Source organism: Erpetoichthys calabaricus, chromosome 2 (assembly GCF_900747795.2).
Source record: "Erpetoichthys calabaricus chromosome 2, fErpCal1.3, whole genome shotgun sequence".
In the NCBI taxonomy this organism is placed as follows: domain Eukaryota; kingdom Metazoa; phylum Chordata; class Cladistia; order Polypteriformes; family Polypteridae; genus Erpetoichthys; species Erpetoichthys calabaricus.
Genome location: NC_041395.2, coordinates 13,665,615 through 13,678,921, shown reverse-complemented (window position 1 = coordinate 13,678,921; position 13,307 = coordinate 13,665,615). Strand labels below are relative to the sequence as shown.

General features: G+C 38.6%; 2 protein-coding genes across 2 annotated transcripts; one reads left to right on the top strand and one right to left on the bottom strand.

The window, feature by feature from the left end:
* The first annotated feature begins 1,351 nt into the window (after positions 1–1,351).
* LOC114645886 (uncharacterized) lies at positions 1,352–7,884 on the top strand. The gene is made up of 13 exons (XM_051923609.1): positions 1,352–1,533; positions 3,103–3,224; positions 3,385–3,691; positions 3,785–3,870; positions 4,239–4,291; positions 4,544–4,583; positions 4,685–4,749; positions 4,972–5,061; positions 5,246–5,559; positions 5,830–6,008; positions 6,220–6,392; positions 6,971–7,185; positions 7,286–7,884. Exons 1-13 carry the CDS (start codon positions 1,377–1,379, stop codon positions 7,519–7,521), a joined length of 2,037 nt encoding a protein of 678 aa, XP_051779569.1. The 5' UTR covers positions 1,352–1,376; the 3' UTR covers positions 7,522–7,884.
* A 60-nt stretch (positions 7,885–7,944) lies between these two features.
* On the bottom strand, positions 7,945–10,679 carry LOC127526800 (uncharacterized). The gene is made up of 3 exons (XM_051923620.1): positions 9,725–10,679; positions 8,362–8,580; positions 7,945–8,270 (listed from the first exon to the last, which is right to left on the bottom strand). Exons 1-3 carry the CDS (start codon positions 10,546–10,548, stop codon positions 8,063–8,065), a joined length of 1,251 nt encoding a protein of 416 aa, XP_051779580.1. The 5' UTR covers positions 10,549–10,679; the 3' UTR covers positions 7,945–8,062.
* Between the last annotated feature and the right edge of the window lie 2,628 nt (positions 10,680–13,307).

Below are 13,307 nucleotides of genomic sequence, written 5' to 3'. Positions count from 1 at the left end.
ATACAGACACAGAAAACGGGCAGGGTCGGTGCCAGGTTAGTGGCCAAGTTATACTGCTCCCTGCATTTCTAATATTCCTTGCATCACCCATCGGTGGCCGCGATCGGCTCGTAGTTGTTTCCGCGGTGCTATGCTGCGGCGCTGAGAACCTGCACTTGCCTCAGTGATGGACAGGCAGTGTTTTGCTTCTCAAACAGTAAACCATAGATGACCAGAGATGTCAAGCTTCAGCTAAAAGAGTGCAATACAGCCTTTAGGTCTGGCAATGGTGAATTATATAGTGTTGCCAGATCCAATTTGAAGATCTCAGTTAAGAATGAAAAAGCAGATTACAGGCAGAAGGTTGAAGGTCATTTCAGTAACGGAGGCTCCCGGTGTGTATGGAAAGGAATCCAGCGCTTTACAAACTATAAAGGCAGCAAAGACCCAGCTATCAGTAGCAGCGACTCACTAGGAACTCAATGACCTTTTTTGCCCGTTTTGAGGTGAATAAGGTGATGGAGGCAGAGACCGGGACAGCACTGTCATCAACTACTAACAGTATGGAATATACTGTTAGCACCAGTGATGTCAGAAGAGCACTTCGCAGTGTCAAGGAAAGTCGCTAACCAGATGGAATTCCAGGGAGGGCACTCAGAGACTGTGTGTGCTCAGCAAAATCTTTAATCTTTCTCTCTGTTACAATGCACTGTGCACACCAAATGCCTTGAGTCTGCCATCATTGTGCCTGTTCCAAAGGAGAAAGTAATCAGCAACCATAATGACAGACGTGTAGCTCTCACCCCTACTATATAATAAAGTGCTTCGAGGGGCTATTCCTGAGGCACATCAAATCTTCACTCCCACTCACCTTGGAGCAGCACCAGTTCACTTACAGGGCCAATAGGTCAACAGAAGATGCCATTACTACAGCTCTCTATTCTGCGCTGACTCACTTGGGACACCAGGGGGCTTAAGTGAGGAAGTGTGGTAGACAGTAAGACATTAGGGACTTTCAAAACTCGACTTGATGTTTTTTTGGAAGAAATAACTGAATAGTACGGTGGCCGAGAAGGGCAAAACAAATTTACATTTCACAAAACAACTTTATAACCATTAAGACAACCTTACAAAGGAATTCAAATTAACATTTCAGAAAACAAATTTACATTAGTGAGAACAATTTACAAATCCCTACACAAATTTACAAGCGGTTAAACAAGTTAACAGTTCAGAAAACAACTTTACAAGTGGCCCGAAACAAATTTACAAGCGGAAAATCAAACGGAAAGGGTAGGTACAACACACAGGAAGTGCTTGTTGCTGACCTTTTGTGTCATTCAAACTGTTTTGCGAGGGAACATTGAACGTAGTTTGTGCCGGTAAATCAAGCGACAATGTTTTGTCCATTTTGTGGAAACCATTTTAGCCAGTTAGCCCGCTTTTGTTATTCTTGTGGGAAATGTTTAGACTTTTTAAAAGAGGCTCCCCGCACGGAAGACCCAGATGCACAGCCGACGTCTAAACCACCTGGAAATGTTAATCAAAGTACCGGTAAGTGGACACTTAACGCTATCTAGAGCCAGCTATCCTAGGCTTTTATTATTATTATTGTTAAACTTATTATTGCTCAGTTGACGTAGTATGAGTCATTCAAAATTTCGTTCAAATAAACAACTTCTGTGCACGTTGGTATATACAGTATATATGTGTGTTGTACTTAATGCAGTCATTTAAGTTTTTTTAATTACTACCGCAACATACACTGGGACTGTTAACTTTCGTAGTGGTTGTAACCTAATAAAATAAAACATGTTTTGCTCTCGTATTATTTTCAACATTCAGCAATTGCCAACACATTTCAAAGTACAGATATAGCTGCGTCTTTTCGGTTCCAAAGGATGAGCATCAGTTGGCAAGGTAGGATCCAGCATGAGTCAAACACGTACAAAAGCAAATTTCTCAGTCCAATAAAGTTCATTTCAAAAATGTTTAATGAAAATTTGAAAAAGAAAAAATCACAACATTTTAGAAAAGTTATTACACACGCAGAGTAAAAGGCACAAACAGAAAAAATGTGTCTTCTCGGTCTAATTACAGTCTTAGCTTTCTCTGGTTAAAAATTAGTTACTTTCTATACTTGTTACGTTTCTATTGCAAACTTGCATAGACTTTACTTTAATATGTCAGTACGGTTTGAATCTGTTTGCCCTCCATGCCTTACCTACTGCAAGGCAGATCATAAAATGAAATAGTGTGTAGTCAGAATGACAAGAAATAAGTAGAATATTCCATTTACAATTTAGCTTGTAGGGCTTATAATAGAAACTCCCATTGACTATGCACTAATATATACACAAACATTTTAACATAACTATCCATCCCTCCATTTTGTAACCCGCTGAATCCGAACACAGGGTCACCTTTTTAGGGGGGGGAAATCTGCTGGAGATCCCAGCCAACACAGGGCGCAAGGCAGGAACCAATCCCGGGCAGGGCGCCAACCCACCGCAGGACACACACACACATATAGCCACACACCAAGCACACACTAGGGCCAATTTAGAATCGGCAATGCACCTAACCTTAATGTCTTTAGACTGTGGGAGGAAACCCACACAGAATGGGGAGAACATGCAAACTCCACGCAGGGAGGACCCGGGAAGCGAACCCAGGTCCCCTTACTGTGAGGGCAGCAGCGCTACCACTGCACCACCGTGCCACCCCTTAACATAACTAACAAAATACTAATATCAACTTATTATAATCTAACTAACAAATGGCTTTTACAACAGGTAATGGAATGTATTTTCCTAGTGTACTGTATATTTATGCAATTTAGGAGTATTGTGAAGAAAATGTAAAGAAATTCATGATGTATGTGTTTTTTTTTTTTTTTTTTTTTTAAAAAAAACTTATAGAAGCACACCTTTGTATCTCATCTTTTAACAAGCAGTGTTACCTGCAGTGGTCATAAACTAAAGGTCACATATTACCAGTAATTATACTAAGCAATATTGTGGAAGTAGTTGAACTAAATACACATCAATACATTTTATGGTTCATAAATGATTACAATTATTCTGTCCATAGTGTGTTGATATTCAATTCTGTTCATTCCAGAAGAACAACCGTGCCCATCATATAAACAGTTCATGGACTACAGAAACTTCAAATCAAAAGAAAGACAGTCCTTTAGCTGTGGGTCAAAGAGACGACTAAAACAAGAACAGAGACAAGTTCAGGTTAGATGGCTTAACTGTTTGTGTCATGTATACAAGACAATGGTTACAGGGACGGTTATTGTTTAATGAGTGGACCCATTTGGTGTTTAACTTTCTGTGCAACAAACTTATAAATATATAATTTACAGAAAACTCATTCTGTTTATTTTTATTTATCTAGATAAACATAGGATTGATGGTGCCAAATGGAAGTGATTTAAAACCTGTAAGAGGGAAAACACTCCCATTATTTACAGACCCTCTGGTAGCAGCGCCTGATCTGCTGAAACTAGCTGTCCAGAAAATGAGAACATTTAACAAGGACATGGATGAAGGGCCATATATACTTTTGTATCCAGATTGCTCAGAGGTGGTCAATGTGCCTGGGACAGAGAGGCCATTCGTATTGGCAGAATATAAAAAGGAAATAGGAAAGGCATATTGCAGGATCTCATTTTTTATATGCCTTGAAAAAGACTTTAGAAGAGGTAAGTGGATCTGATTTAGCACTTTTATATATTTCACAGTGCTATGACATACTGTACATAATAACGTGTTGATTTTGTTTCCTTTAACTGCAGTGGATGTTAGCTCAGAATCAGACTCAGATTCTGAAATTTTTGTTACAAGTAGGAGCACAATTGAATTCAATCAGGCTGACACTGTGGTGAGTTTATTTAGAAAAGAAATATACTGAATGGTTGTATTAATTATCTTAACCAGAGCTGTTCTGTGCATAATGCTTGCCAATATTTTGGTTCAACAGAGGCTAGCTACTTAGTAACATCTGTAATTGAGTTTGAAAATACATTCCTGCATTGTACTTGGACAAACAGTAGGATTTACATTTTAAATGGCATTTGGTGTAACACATGTGAATCATTTTGATTATTGTTCAGCAGGTTTATCTGTCAGAAATACTAACAACTTGCCATGTTTCAGCAGGCAATATTTCATTGATAAGTATTTATGTAGTAAGAGATGACTAATATAGGCTGTATAAAATTGTTCAGAATTTTATGCTTTTTCCCTCAGGTTTTTGAAGACTGCAACCAAAGTACACCCAAACACAAACTAGAAGATGTAGTGTAAGTACCAATTTGCAAATGTAAGTAATCTGTAAGCTGGTAATGTGATCAAATCACATGTTTGAGACAGACCCTTGAGTTTATGTTGAGACCACAGTTTTTACTCTAAATATATGAAGTTGTAAATAATGTAAGAATATTTTGAAATTTAGCAAAATTATCTAGATTATTATAACTTACCATAATTTTAAATTTCCTTTTTAACTCCATGATACTTTGTTGTACTGAAGTAGTAATTTTAACATGTTTCAGAGATGCATCCAAACAGTCATCAACGATTCAAGCTGGACAGGTAAGTATTGAACCAAATGTTACCTCATAATATTTTTTTCTTTCAGTTTTGTTTTGTGTTGTGTTGGACATTTAAGTTCCCCATGTCACTTTATTTTTCAGATAGTAATATCTGATACTGAGGATACTCTACCTGAATACAATGTGACTAAGTCCACCTACTACAGGTAAGCAAAAAAAATTGACAAAATGTGACTATTCCCTTGGTAGACATTTTTAGATTGGATAAAAAAATAAACTCGCAAGTTCTTTCTAAAATATCTGTATAATGGTTAACTTACAAAAAATACTTCAGGGATTTACTTAGGTTGGAAATTACTTAAGAAGAATGTTTTAGTGTAAAATGGGTGGAGTTGTCTTTTAACATAGGAATGGTAATTTCTTTACAGTAAATATACACACCTTTATGCACCATGTGTTGAAGAAGAGGATGAAGAGCCAGTTCCTGTAAATTTGGGGAATTTATCAGACACAACCATGTAAGCTGGCAGTTATTGACAATAGCAATAGGTATTCTCTGTGCACTTAATGGTAAAAGATTGAATTACTTCTGTGATAATATGTGAAAGAAGCCCTTTACTGCACATCAGTGTTGTGCAAAAAATAGAAAACTGTGTACTGTCTGGCATTTCACAAATGTGACTCAGTCTTGTGTAATTCTAGAGAAGAGGTAAACATTACACTACCTGATGTCATTGCAAAGCTGTCACATCATATTGATCATGGAAGAGTTAGCCGGTTCAACATTGCAAGGTCAAATGTCTGGGATGGAGCAGTCCGAGGTTTCAAGCGTGCAACATATTCAGAAACCTGTGATATGCTGGTCAGATTTACTGATGATGCTGGTGTTTTTGAGGATGGAATTGATACAGGTGGTCCAAGACGAGAGTTTCTAACTCTACTGATGAACCATCTTAAAGACCGACCAATTTTTGATGGACCAACAGGACAACGTTACTTAGTCTACAATGCAAATGGTATGTCTACATAGTGTTAAGATGTGTGACTTGTAATTATATATCACATCACTTATACACTTTGTTACTTGAACTGTTCCAGAGATATTTAACAACAACATGCTTAGGGTTGTCTTGATTTTAATGCATCATGAAACATATTTGTATGTTTCCAAAAGTAGTTGCTAAATATGTGTGGAACAGTAGAAATAACATTAAAAGCAATCTGAAATTGTGGTTCGAATTGTAAATCACCCAAAATTCTAAAATATGAATGATTTTCATTCATAGCTCTCCGGGAGGATGAGTACTTCTTGGCAGGAAAGATGATTGCGGTATCAGTTGTACATGGAGGCCCAGGTCCGCATTTCCTCTCGGAAGATCTTGTACTGTATCTTGCAGGCCAGCCTTCATTCAATGCAACAGTGAATGATGTAACTGAAGAAGAAATAAAGAAAGCTTTGCAAGAGGTAGGAAAAGCATAATGCTATAGTAGGGCAAGGTTTATTTATTAGGTTCTTCAATGCTTTGAGAAAATCATTACTTCATTGATAACATATAGAGTAATGCATTTATTGTTCTGTGATTGTACAAGATATAGGGTTAAACTAGATAAGTAACAGAACAGAAATTTATGAGATAACTGTGTATACTGTATATGCCCCTCTTTTTGTGTTTTAGATTGACTGTGCTGCTTCTGTCGAAGCTTTGCGAGAATGTACTTTAAAACATAGCACAATGTTACAGACAGCTGGTTGTCTGAGATATGTGGCTACTCTTGAAGAAAAGAGAACAATTGTGTCAGACTACCTCCGATGGTATATTATCGACCGTAACTCATGTGTAATTGACAGGTACCATCATATCCTAGTCTTACAATTTTTGTAAGTTACATTGCCATGTTAAAAGCAAACATGATGTCAGTCTGCAATTCAGTTGTTAACAAGCAACTTACAACTACTGCATTATTAGTGAAGGACAGTTCCAATAATTTTCAACATATATTATTTCAAAAAGGGTTTCTGGTGATGAGCCAGTCACAAATGTTTTAGTCGATAGTGATTTTAGGGAAATGTCCTGGTCCTTTTGCAGTTTCCCATCTCATTTCAACAGTAGTACATAGGGGCAGGCATGCTGTTCAAGCCTTCAAACCATCTAAAATAAGTGATCTAAAACCAGAAACTCAGAAAGGCTTTAAGAACATACCCCATTGACTCATCTTTAAAGGGAAAATGCAAAAGCAACACGAAGTTTCTCTAATATGACCCGATACACTAAAACACATTTTTGACTCTGTCAGCAGCAGAAAAATCTTAAAACCTTAGACGCTGAAAATTATTGGAGTAATCATGTTTTTAATATACTGTCCATACACATACACTATGTGATTAGCACTTTATAGCAGTGTGACAATGTATTTTGTACTTTTTAGATTTAAAAATGGTCTTTCAGCTCTTCAGTTTTTGACTGCACTGCAGCAGCATCCTACTTTGATGATCCCTGTGCTGTGCCACTCAGAAAAGAAGGTCACTGCTCTTGAACTTGAGGGACTTTTCAAACCTGACCTCAGTCCATCAGGGAGCAACAGGAGACTCAAAGAAGGACAAACATTAGGCTACTGGGCTGACTATCTCCTTGATTGTGAAGGTTTGCAAAATAGATTGCATAATTATTTATTTTACAAGTAGTTAAAAATAATACTTAACAATATGCCAAGATGTGCATGAACAATTCTGTTTCCTTACAGAAGGTCAGGCTGCTGTTTGCGTGGAAGATGTTTTCATGTTTGCAACTGGACTAACTTCACTTCCCCCGTCTGGATTGGAACCACTGCCAAGGATTGAGTTCCTGGATGATTCACCGTTCCCAATGGCAAACACGTGTTCAAACACAATGAAATTACCACTGCTGGATTCATACAAGGTGTTTAAATCACATATGGATTTTGGAATTCAGAATTCTCCAGGATTTGGCTGTTTTTAAATCAGGGTCCACTAGATATGGATAAGTGTGTGCCTTAAATCACTGCAGGTAGAGAACCTGCATCCATCTGCACTGGTGGACGCACTTTTTTGCACTATTATTTAATTTTGTAATAAAACTTTGCTGCATTTGTATATTTGAGATTTTGAAGAAACCACATGTTTGATTACTGTTTATTTAAGCAACAACTGAAGATGTTTTAATGTGTTCTTGTTTACAGTATGTTACATTTGGACAGTTTCATCATATCCTGAGATCTGAAAGAGAGATTTCCTGGTAATAAAGCCAAACCAAGACTACTTGAAATTAAATATTTATTTTTGATACTTAAATAATAGTGTAATAAATATTTTATACTTTTGCCTTACTTTTACTCCAGTTTATTTCATTTCATTTCACTTTATTTAAAATAATTTAGGACAGATTTGAAAGTTTTTCCAGTAAAATTTAAAATTCACGGACAGCACAAGTTACTCTTCACACGCTTGAGACACTATTCCATTAATGTGTGCATTATTAGATCTGTAGTACACAGAACAAATTATAACTGAGCGATTTCTTTAAGATGTATATACAGTTCTGATGCAGACTCCCAGTTCTCTGGCTTCTGTAGGTGACTGTGCTCCATAACAAAGTCCAAGTACTCCTGCATGTTCATGTCACCACATGAATGCGTTGGCTGATTTGATTCGGGGAAAGTATCCAGTTCTGTACATTCAATCCTAAATCCACAGTCTCTGGAGCCAAATCTGGATTGAGAAATGGATCTGAGTAATAGCATTCATTTACATTTCAGCTACAAAGAAAACAAAAATTTACTGGGAAATGATAATCCATTACCTGTGTGGTAAATAGTACAGTTCATTAGGCACTCCTCCAGGACATGATGCGGTTGTAGAAGGGCGAATCCGGTGACTATTCCACAGAGTCCTGCATTCATCCAGGTCCTTCTGTATGACATCACTGAAGCAAAATCTTAGCAAGCACTGATGTTCACGACTTCCATTAAAGTGTCCTGCATCTCTGAGGTCTGCAAATAACTCCATCCAGAATTGAGACCTATATAGATAACTGGGTTAAACTTCATATTAATTCTGCTATTTGCTTAAACATACCAATTTATTTACACTTGTGGATCATGAGATAATATCAAGATAAAGAAAAAAAATGTTTACAAGTGTTTGGGGAATGTTACTTTTAAAATTAACGTAGTCACATTCCTCATAACTTACAAAAAAAGTAACCATATATGTTATATAATTTAATGCATTACAAGCTCTGCTTTTCTTTGCACTTTTTTCCTTAAAAAGTAAGAGATACAAAAACCATACTTATAATAAAAATTAATTATTTTTATGAACTCCTTTATTCCTGATCAAGATGTTAACAAACAAAATTCCATTTATTTATAATGCAGCTTTTAGAACTCCTTATTTTTAGTCATAGTCTTTTTATTTCTTAGGATGTCAGTTCTAGCATTGGGTATAGTAGAACATAAACTCCACAAACGCTTATTTTAAATTTAATTGTAGTGGTCAACTACATTTAAATTAAGAAAATATATTGTAATATGTGTTGTGAAGAAAATAACATCCATCCCCTTTTTATATCCCCGACCTGAGCCCCCCAAGATGCATTTGCTTCCTGTCTTTCACCCAGTACTGCTGCAACAATCACTGGCTCCCTGTGACCCTCAACTGGGCCGATTAAATTTACCCTTCAGCACATGCAGGATGTCACCAAACGACCTGAAGAACTGCGGGCACTATGTGACAGCCTCAGAAGGCAACGACTTAGAGAAAAGGGCAGTACTTATAGGAAATAAAGCAGTACTAATCCTAATAATAAAAATAGTAATTATTATTATCATTTTTGAGCAGCTTAAGTAACATTTATATTTTCTCCAACAAAATAAGTATTACATTAAATTACTCGCTACTTTAAAAATTAGTTTGACAATGTAACGTAACTTTGAACGTTGCCCCAACACTACAGAGCACAGTAATTGTCCAGGGATCCTAAATAACGCATTTAGGGGTGGCGTTTGAAAAGTCAATCCCATAAATTTTTAACGCGTTTATGGCGATTAATCATCAGCCTTAACGTAACTTAATACATTGTTTTTCCTCAACATGCATCACAGCTGTAAAATGTGTAGGCTAAGAGTAATGATAAAGAGCGATAGTTCATTTAGGTCACTTACCTTCCCTTTCTGAATATGGACCACCACGACTCAATACGTTGATTGTTCGTGGATGAGCCATACATGTGGCTAGACACTCCCGAGTAGTAGTCGGCATGCTGGTGACGTAGGGTACATTGAATTGCAGCCATAATGCCATTCTCCGTGCCGCAATCGGTCCTCAGCCTCATGGGCACAACACCAAGGTGTCGCACACAAGTTAGGAAATTGTGAGCGATCACTGATGGATTGTTATTTGTTGGTCCACTTACAAGCCACAGTACTTTACGTGAAAATCCATCAATGCATCCAGAAATAGCAAATCCGAATGGCTTTAGTTTGTCGTAACCATCAGCATGCCACATATAATTCGGCCCCATCGAGTGATAAGTTCTTCTTATAAACCTTCTGCGTGCTCTCTTCTCGCATCCTCGGGGATTTAGCTCCCGGAGTAAAGCCATAACATCATCTCTCTTTACTCGCAAATTGTACTTTTGCCTGAGTACTTGCCACATCGTTCGGTAGCCAAAAAGTTGACCAGGTCCACGAAGCTCCAACCTGATGGCATTCCTGGCAGCGTTTGTGGAGGAATACTCCTTTCTACGATATAGTCCGGCTTCTGTAAGTTTAGTTTTAAGACACCGCAAGCTAATGTTTACACCATGTACAAAGGACATCATGTCAACGATTACATTGTAGGAGTGGCCTTCATTGAAATAGCCAATACAACAACGTATCACATCTTCCATCTGGGGAGCCTCTTTTAGAAAGTCTAAACATTTCCCACAAGAATAACAAAAGCAAGCTAACTGGCTAAAATGGTTACCACAAAATGGACAAAACATCTTCGCCCGGCAGTGCTAATCGCTACAAACTCTATTCATTTTCGACCTCGCAAAACAGTTTGAATGACACAAAAGGTCAGCAACAAGCACTTCCTGTGTGTTGTACCTACCCTTTCCGTTTGATTTGCCGCTTGTAAATTTGTTTCGGGCCACTTGTAAAGTTGTTTTGCCGCTTGTAAATTTGTTTCGGGCCACTTGTAAAGTTGTTTTCTGAACTGTTAATTTGTTTAACCGCTTGTAAATTTGTGTAGGGATTTGTAAATTGTTCTCACTAATGTAAATTTGTTTTCTGAAATGTTAATTTGAATTCCTTTGTAAGGTTGTCTTAATGGTTATAAAGTTGTTTTGTGAAATGTAAATTTGTTTTGCCCTTCTCGGCCACCGTAGAATAGGACTGGTGAGCTTTGTTGGGCTGAATGGCCTGTTCTCGTCTAGAGTGTTCTAATGTTCTAATGTTATTTATGGACTTCGGTTCTGCCTTTAACGCAATCATCCCTAGGGGGTTTGGGACCAAACTGCTCAAGCTGGGTGTCAATCAGCACACATGTAGATGGATCAATGACTTCTTAACAAACTGACTACAGACTGTTAGGACCCACCACTCCCTGAGCATGACACTCAGCACTGGAGCTCCACAGGGCTGTGTGCTGAGTCCTCTTCTTTATTTTTTATATACCCACGATTGAGCACCAATTCATAGCACACCTGCAATCATCACATTTGCAAATGACACCACTGTGGTAGGACTGATACTGTACATAACTATATAAATAAAATGTATTATTATCCATCCATTTTCCAACCCGCTGAATCCGAACACAGGGTCACGGGGGTCTGCTAGAGCCAATCCCAGCCAACACAGGGCACAAGGCAGGAACCAAACCTGGGCAGGGTGCCAACCCACTGCAGGACACACACAAACACACTCACACACCAAGCACACACTAGGGCCAATTTAGAATCGCCAATCCACCTAACCTGCATGTCTTTGGACTGTGGGAGGAAACCGGAGCGCCCGGAGGAAACCCACGTAGACACGGGGAGAACATGCAAACTCCACGCAGGGAGGACCCGGGAAGCGAACCCAGGTCCCCAGGTCTCCCAACTGCGAGGCAGCAGTGCTACCCACTGCGCCACTGTGCCACCCTGTATTATTATTATTATTATTATTATTATTATAAGGGTGATGAGTTTACCTATAGGGATGAGGTCAGCAAACTGTCTGAATGATGCCTTATTAACAACTTGGCGTTCAACGCCTCCAACACAATGGAGCTGATTATCAGCTTCAGGAGGCATGAAGAGGAACCTGCTCCTCCATACATCAATGGAGACATAGTGGGGAGAGTGCCTGGCTTTAAATTCCTCACATGGTCTGTTAGCACAACTTCTCTATAAAAGAAGGCACCGAAACGGCTCTACTTCCTAAGGATGCTGAGGTAGGCTAACCAGTCCAAGCAGATGTTGGTGTCCTTCTTATTGCTGCTTTGTGGAAAGCACACTCACCTGTACCATCCTGGTATGGTAGGCTGGATGCTCCATGGCTGACAAGAAGGCTTTTCAGAGAGTCATCAAGTCAGCACAAACAAAACTACCAGTACTCAGTTACCATGACTAGAGGATAACAGAGAACTCAATGTTTATGATGGGCCAAAAAATCATTAGAGACCCAATCTCAACAATGCCGCCACCTTTATACTCTGCTGCCTTCTGGAAGGCGTTAAGTTACAGTTCTATATAGTTTATCACACATGCGTTAAAAGGGAGCAGCCAACTGGCCCGATGCAGTGGAATTTGATGTTCAGCGGTAAAGCCTCTCTATCTTACTGTCCAGGAAAATGGAAGATTAGAAGATTTAACCTCTGAAACTCCATACAAAATACATTCACTTTAAGAAACAGTCCTCTTTTGGGTGGTGAAGAACCGACTCCACTTGATGACTTCACTTCCGGTTTACTCCCGATGATCTCACTTCTGCCTTCCTTCTGTCTTATCAACTCCGGCTCAACATTTCAACGTCATTGTCAATTGTCCATGTCATTTTCTGTCCGTCTCATATAAAAATCTCTTTGTACTACTCAGCAGTGTTTCATGGAAGTCTCTTGTGTGCTTGCAACCCTATCAAAAGACTATTCTCCACAAGACCTACAGGATACGGGACCGAGTCCTAAACCTTTATGCGTGTCTCTTGTGCTCTCTCCCTTGACTAGTTATATATGTAAAGACTCACACATTTCCAGACCACTGAAAAGCTTCTACCCAAGCTCTATCAGAGTACTACATCTTAATAATAATATTAATAATAATTCATTTTATTTATAAAGCACCTTTCCCATGCTCAAGGCACTTACAGAATATAATAAAGAACGGCAGTGTATACAGTATATAGCATTGTACAAACCAGATAAATAAATAAAGAAGATTAAGACAGTAAATTCTGAGAAAAAAAAACAGACAACATAATTGATGGTCTCGCACACACACACACACACACACACACACACAGGTTACATGAGCATCTTGACAGAGAAGTAAACTGAGAGAACGGTAATAAAGTCAAGTAGAGCTAAAAGCCTTCCTGAACAGATGAGTTTTGAGTTGTTTTTTAAAAGAATTCATGGAGTCAGCTGACCTGATTAATTTCGGTAGGTAATTCCAGAGTCTGGGCGCTATACAGCTGAAGGCCCTGTCACCCATGGAGTGTAGATTAGTGAGGGGCACAACAAGATTGCCAGAATCAGAGGACCTTAGTGGGTGGG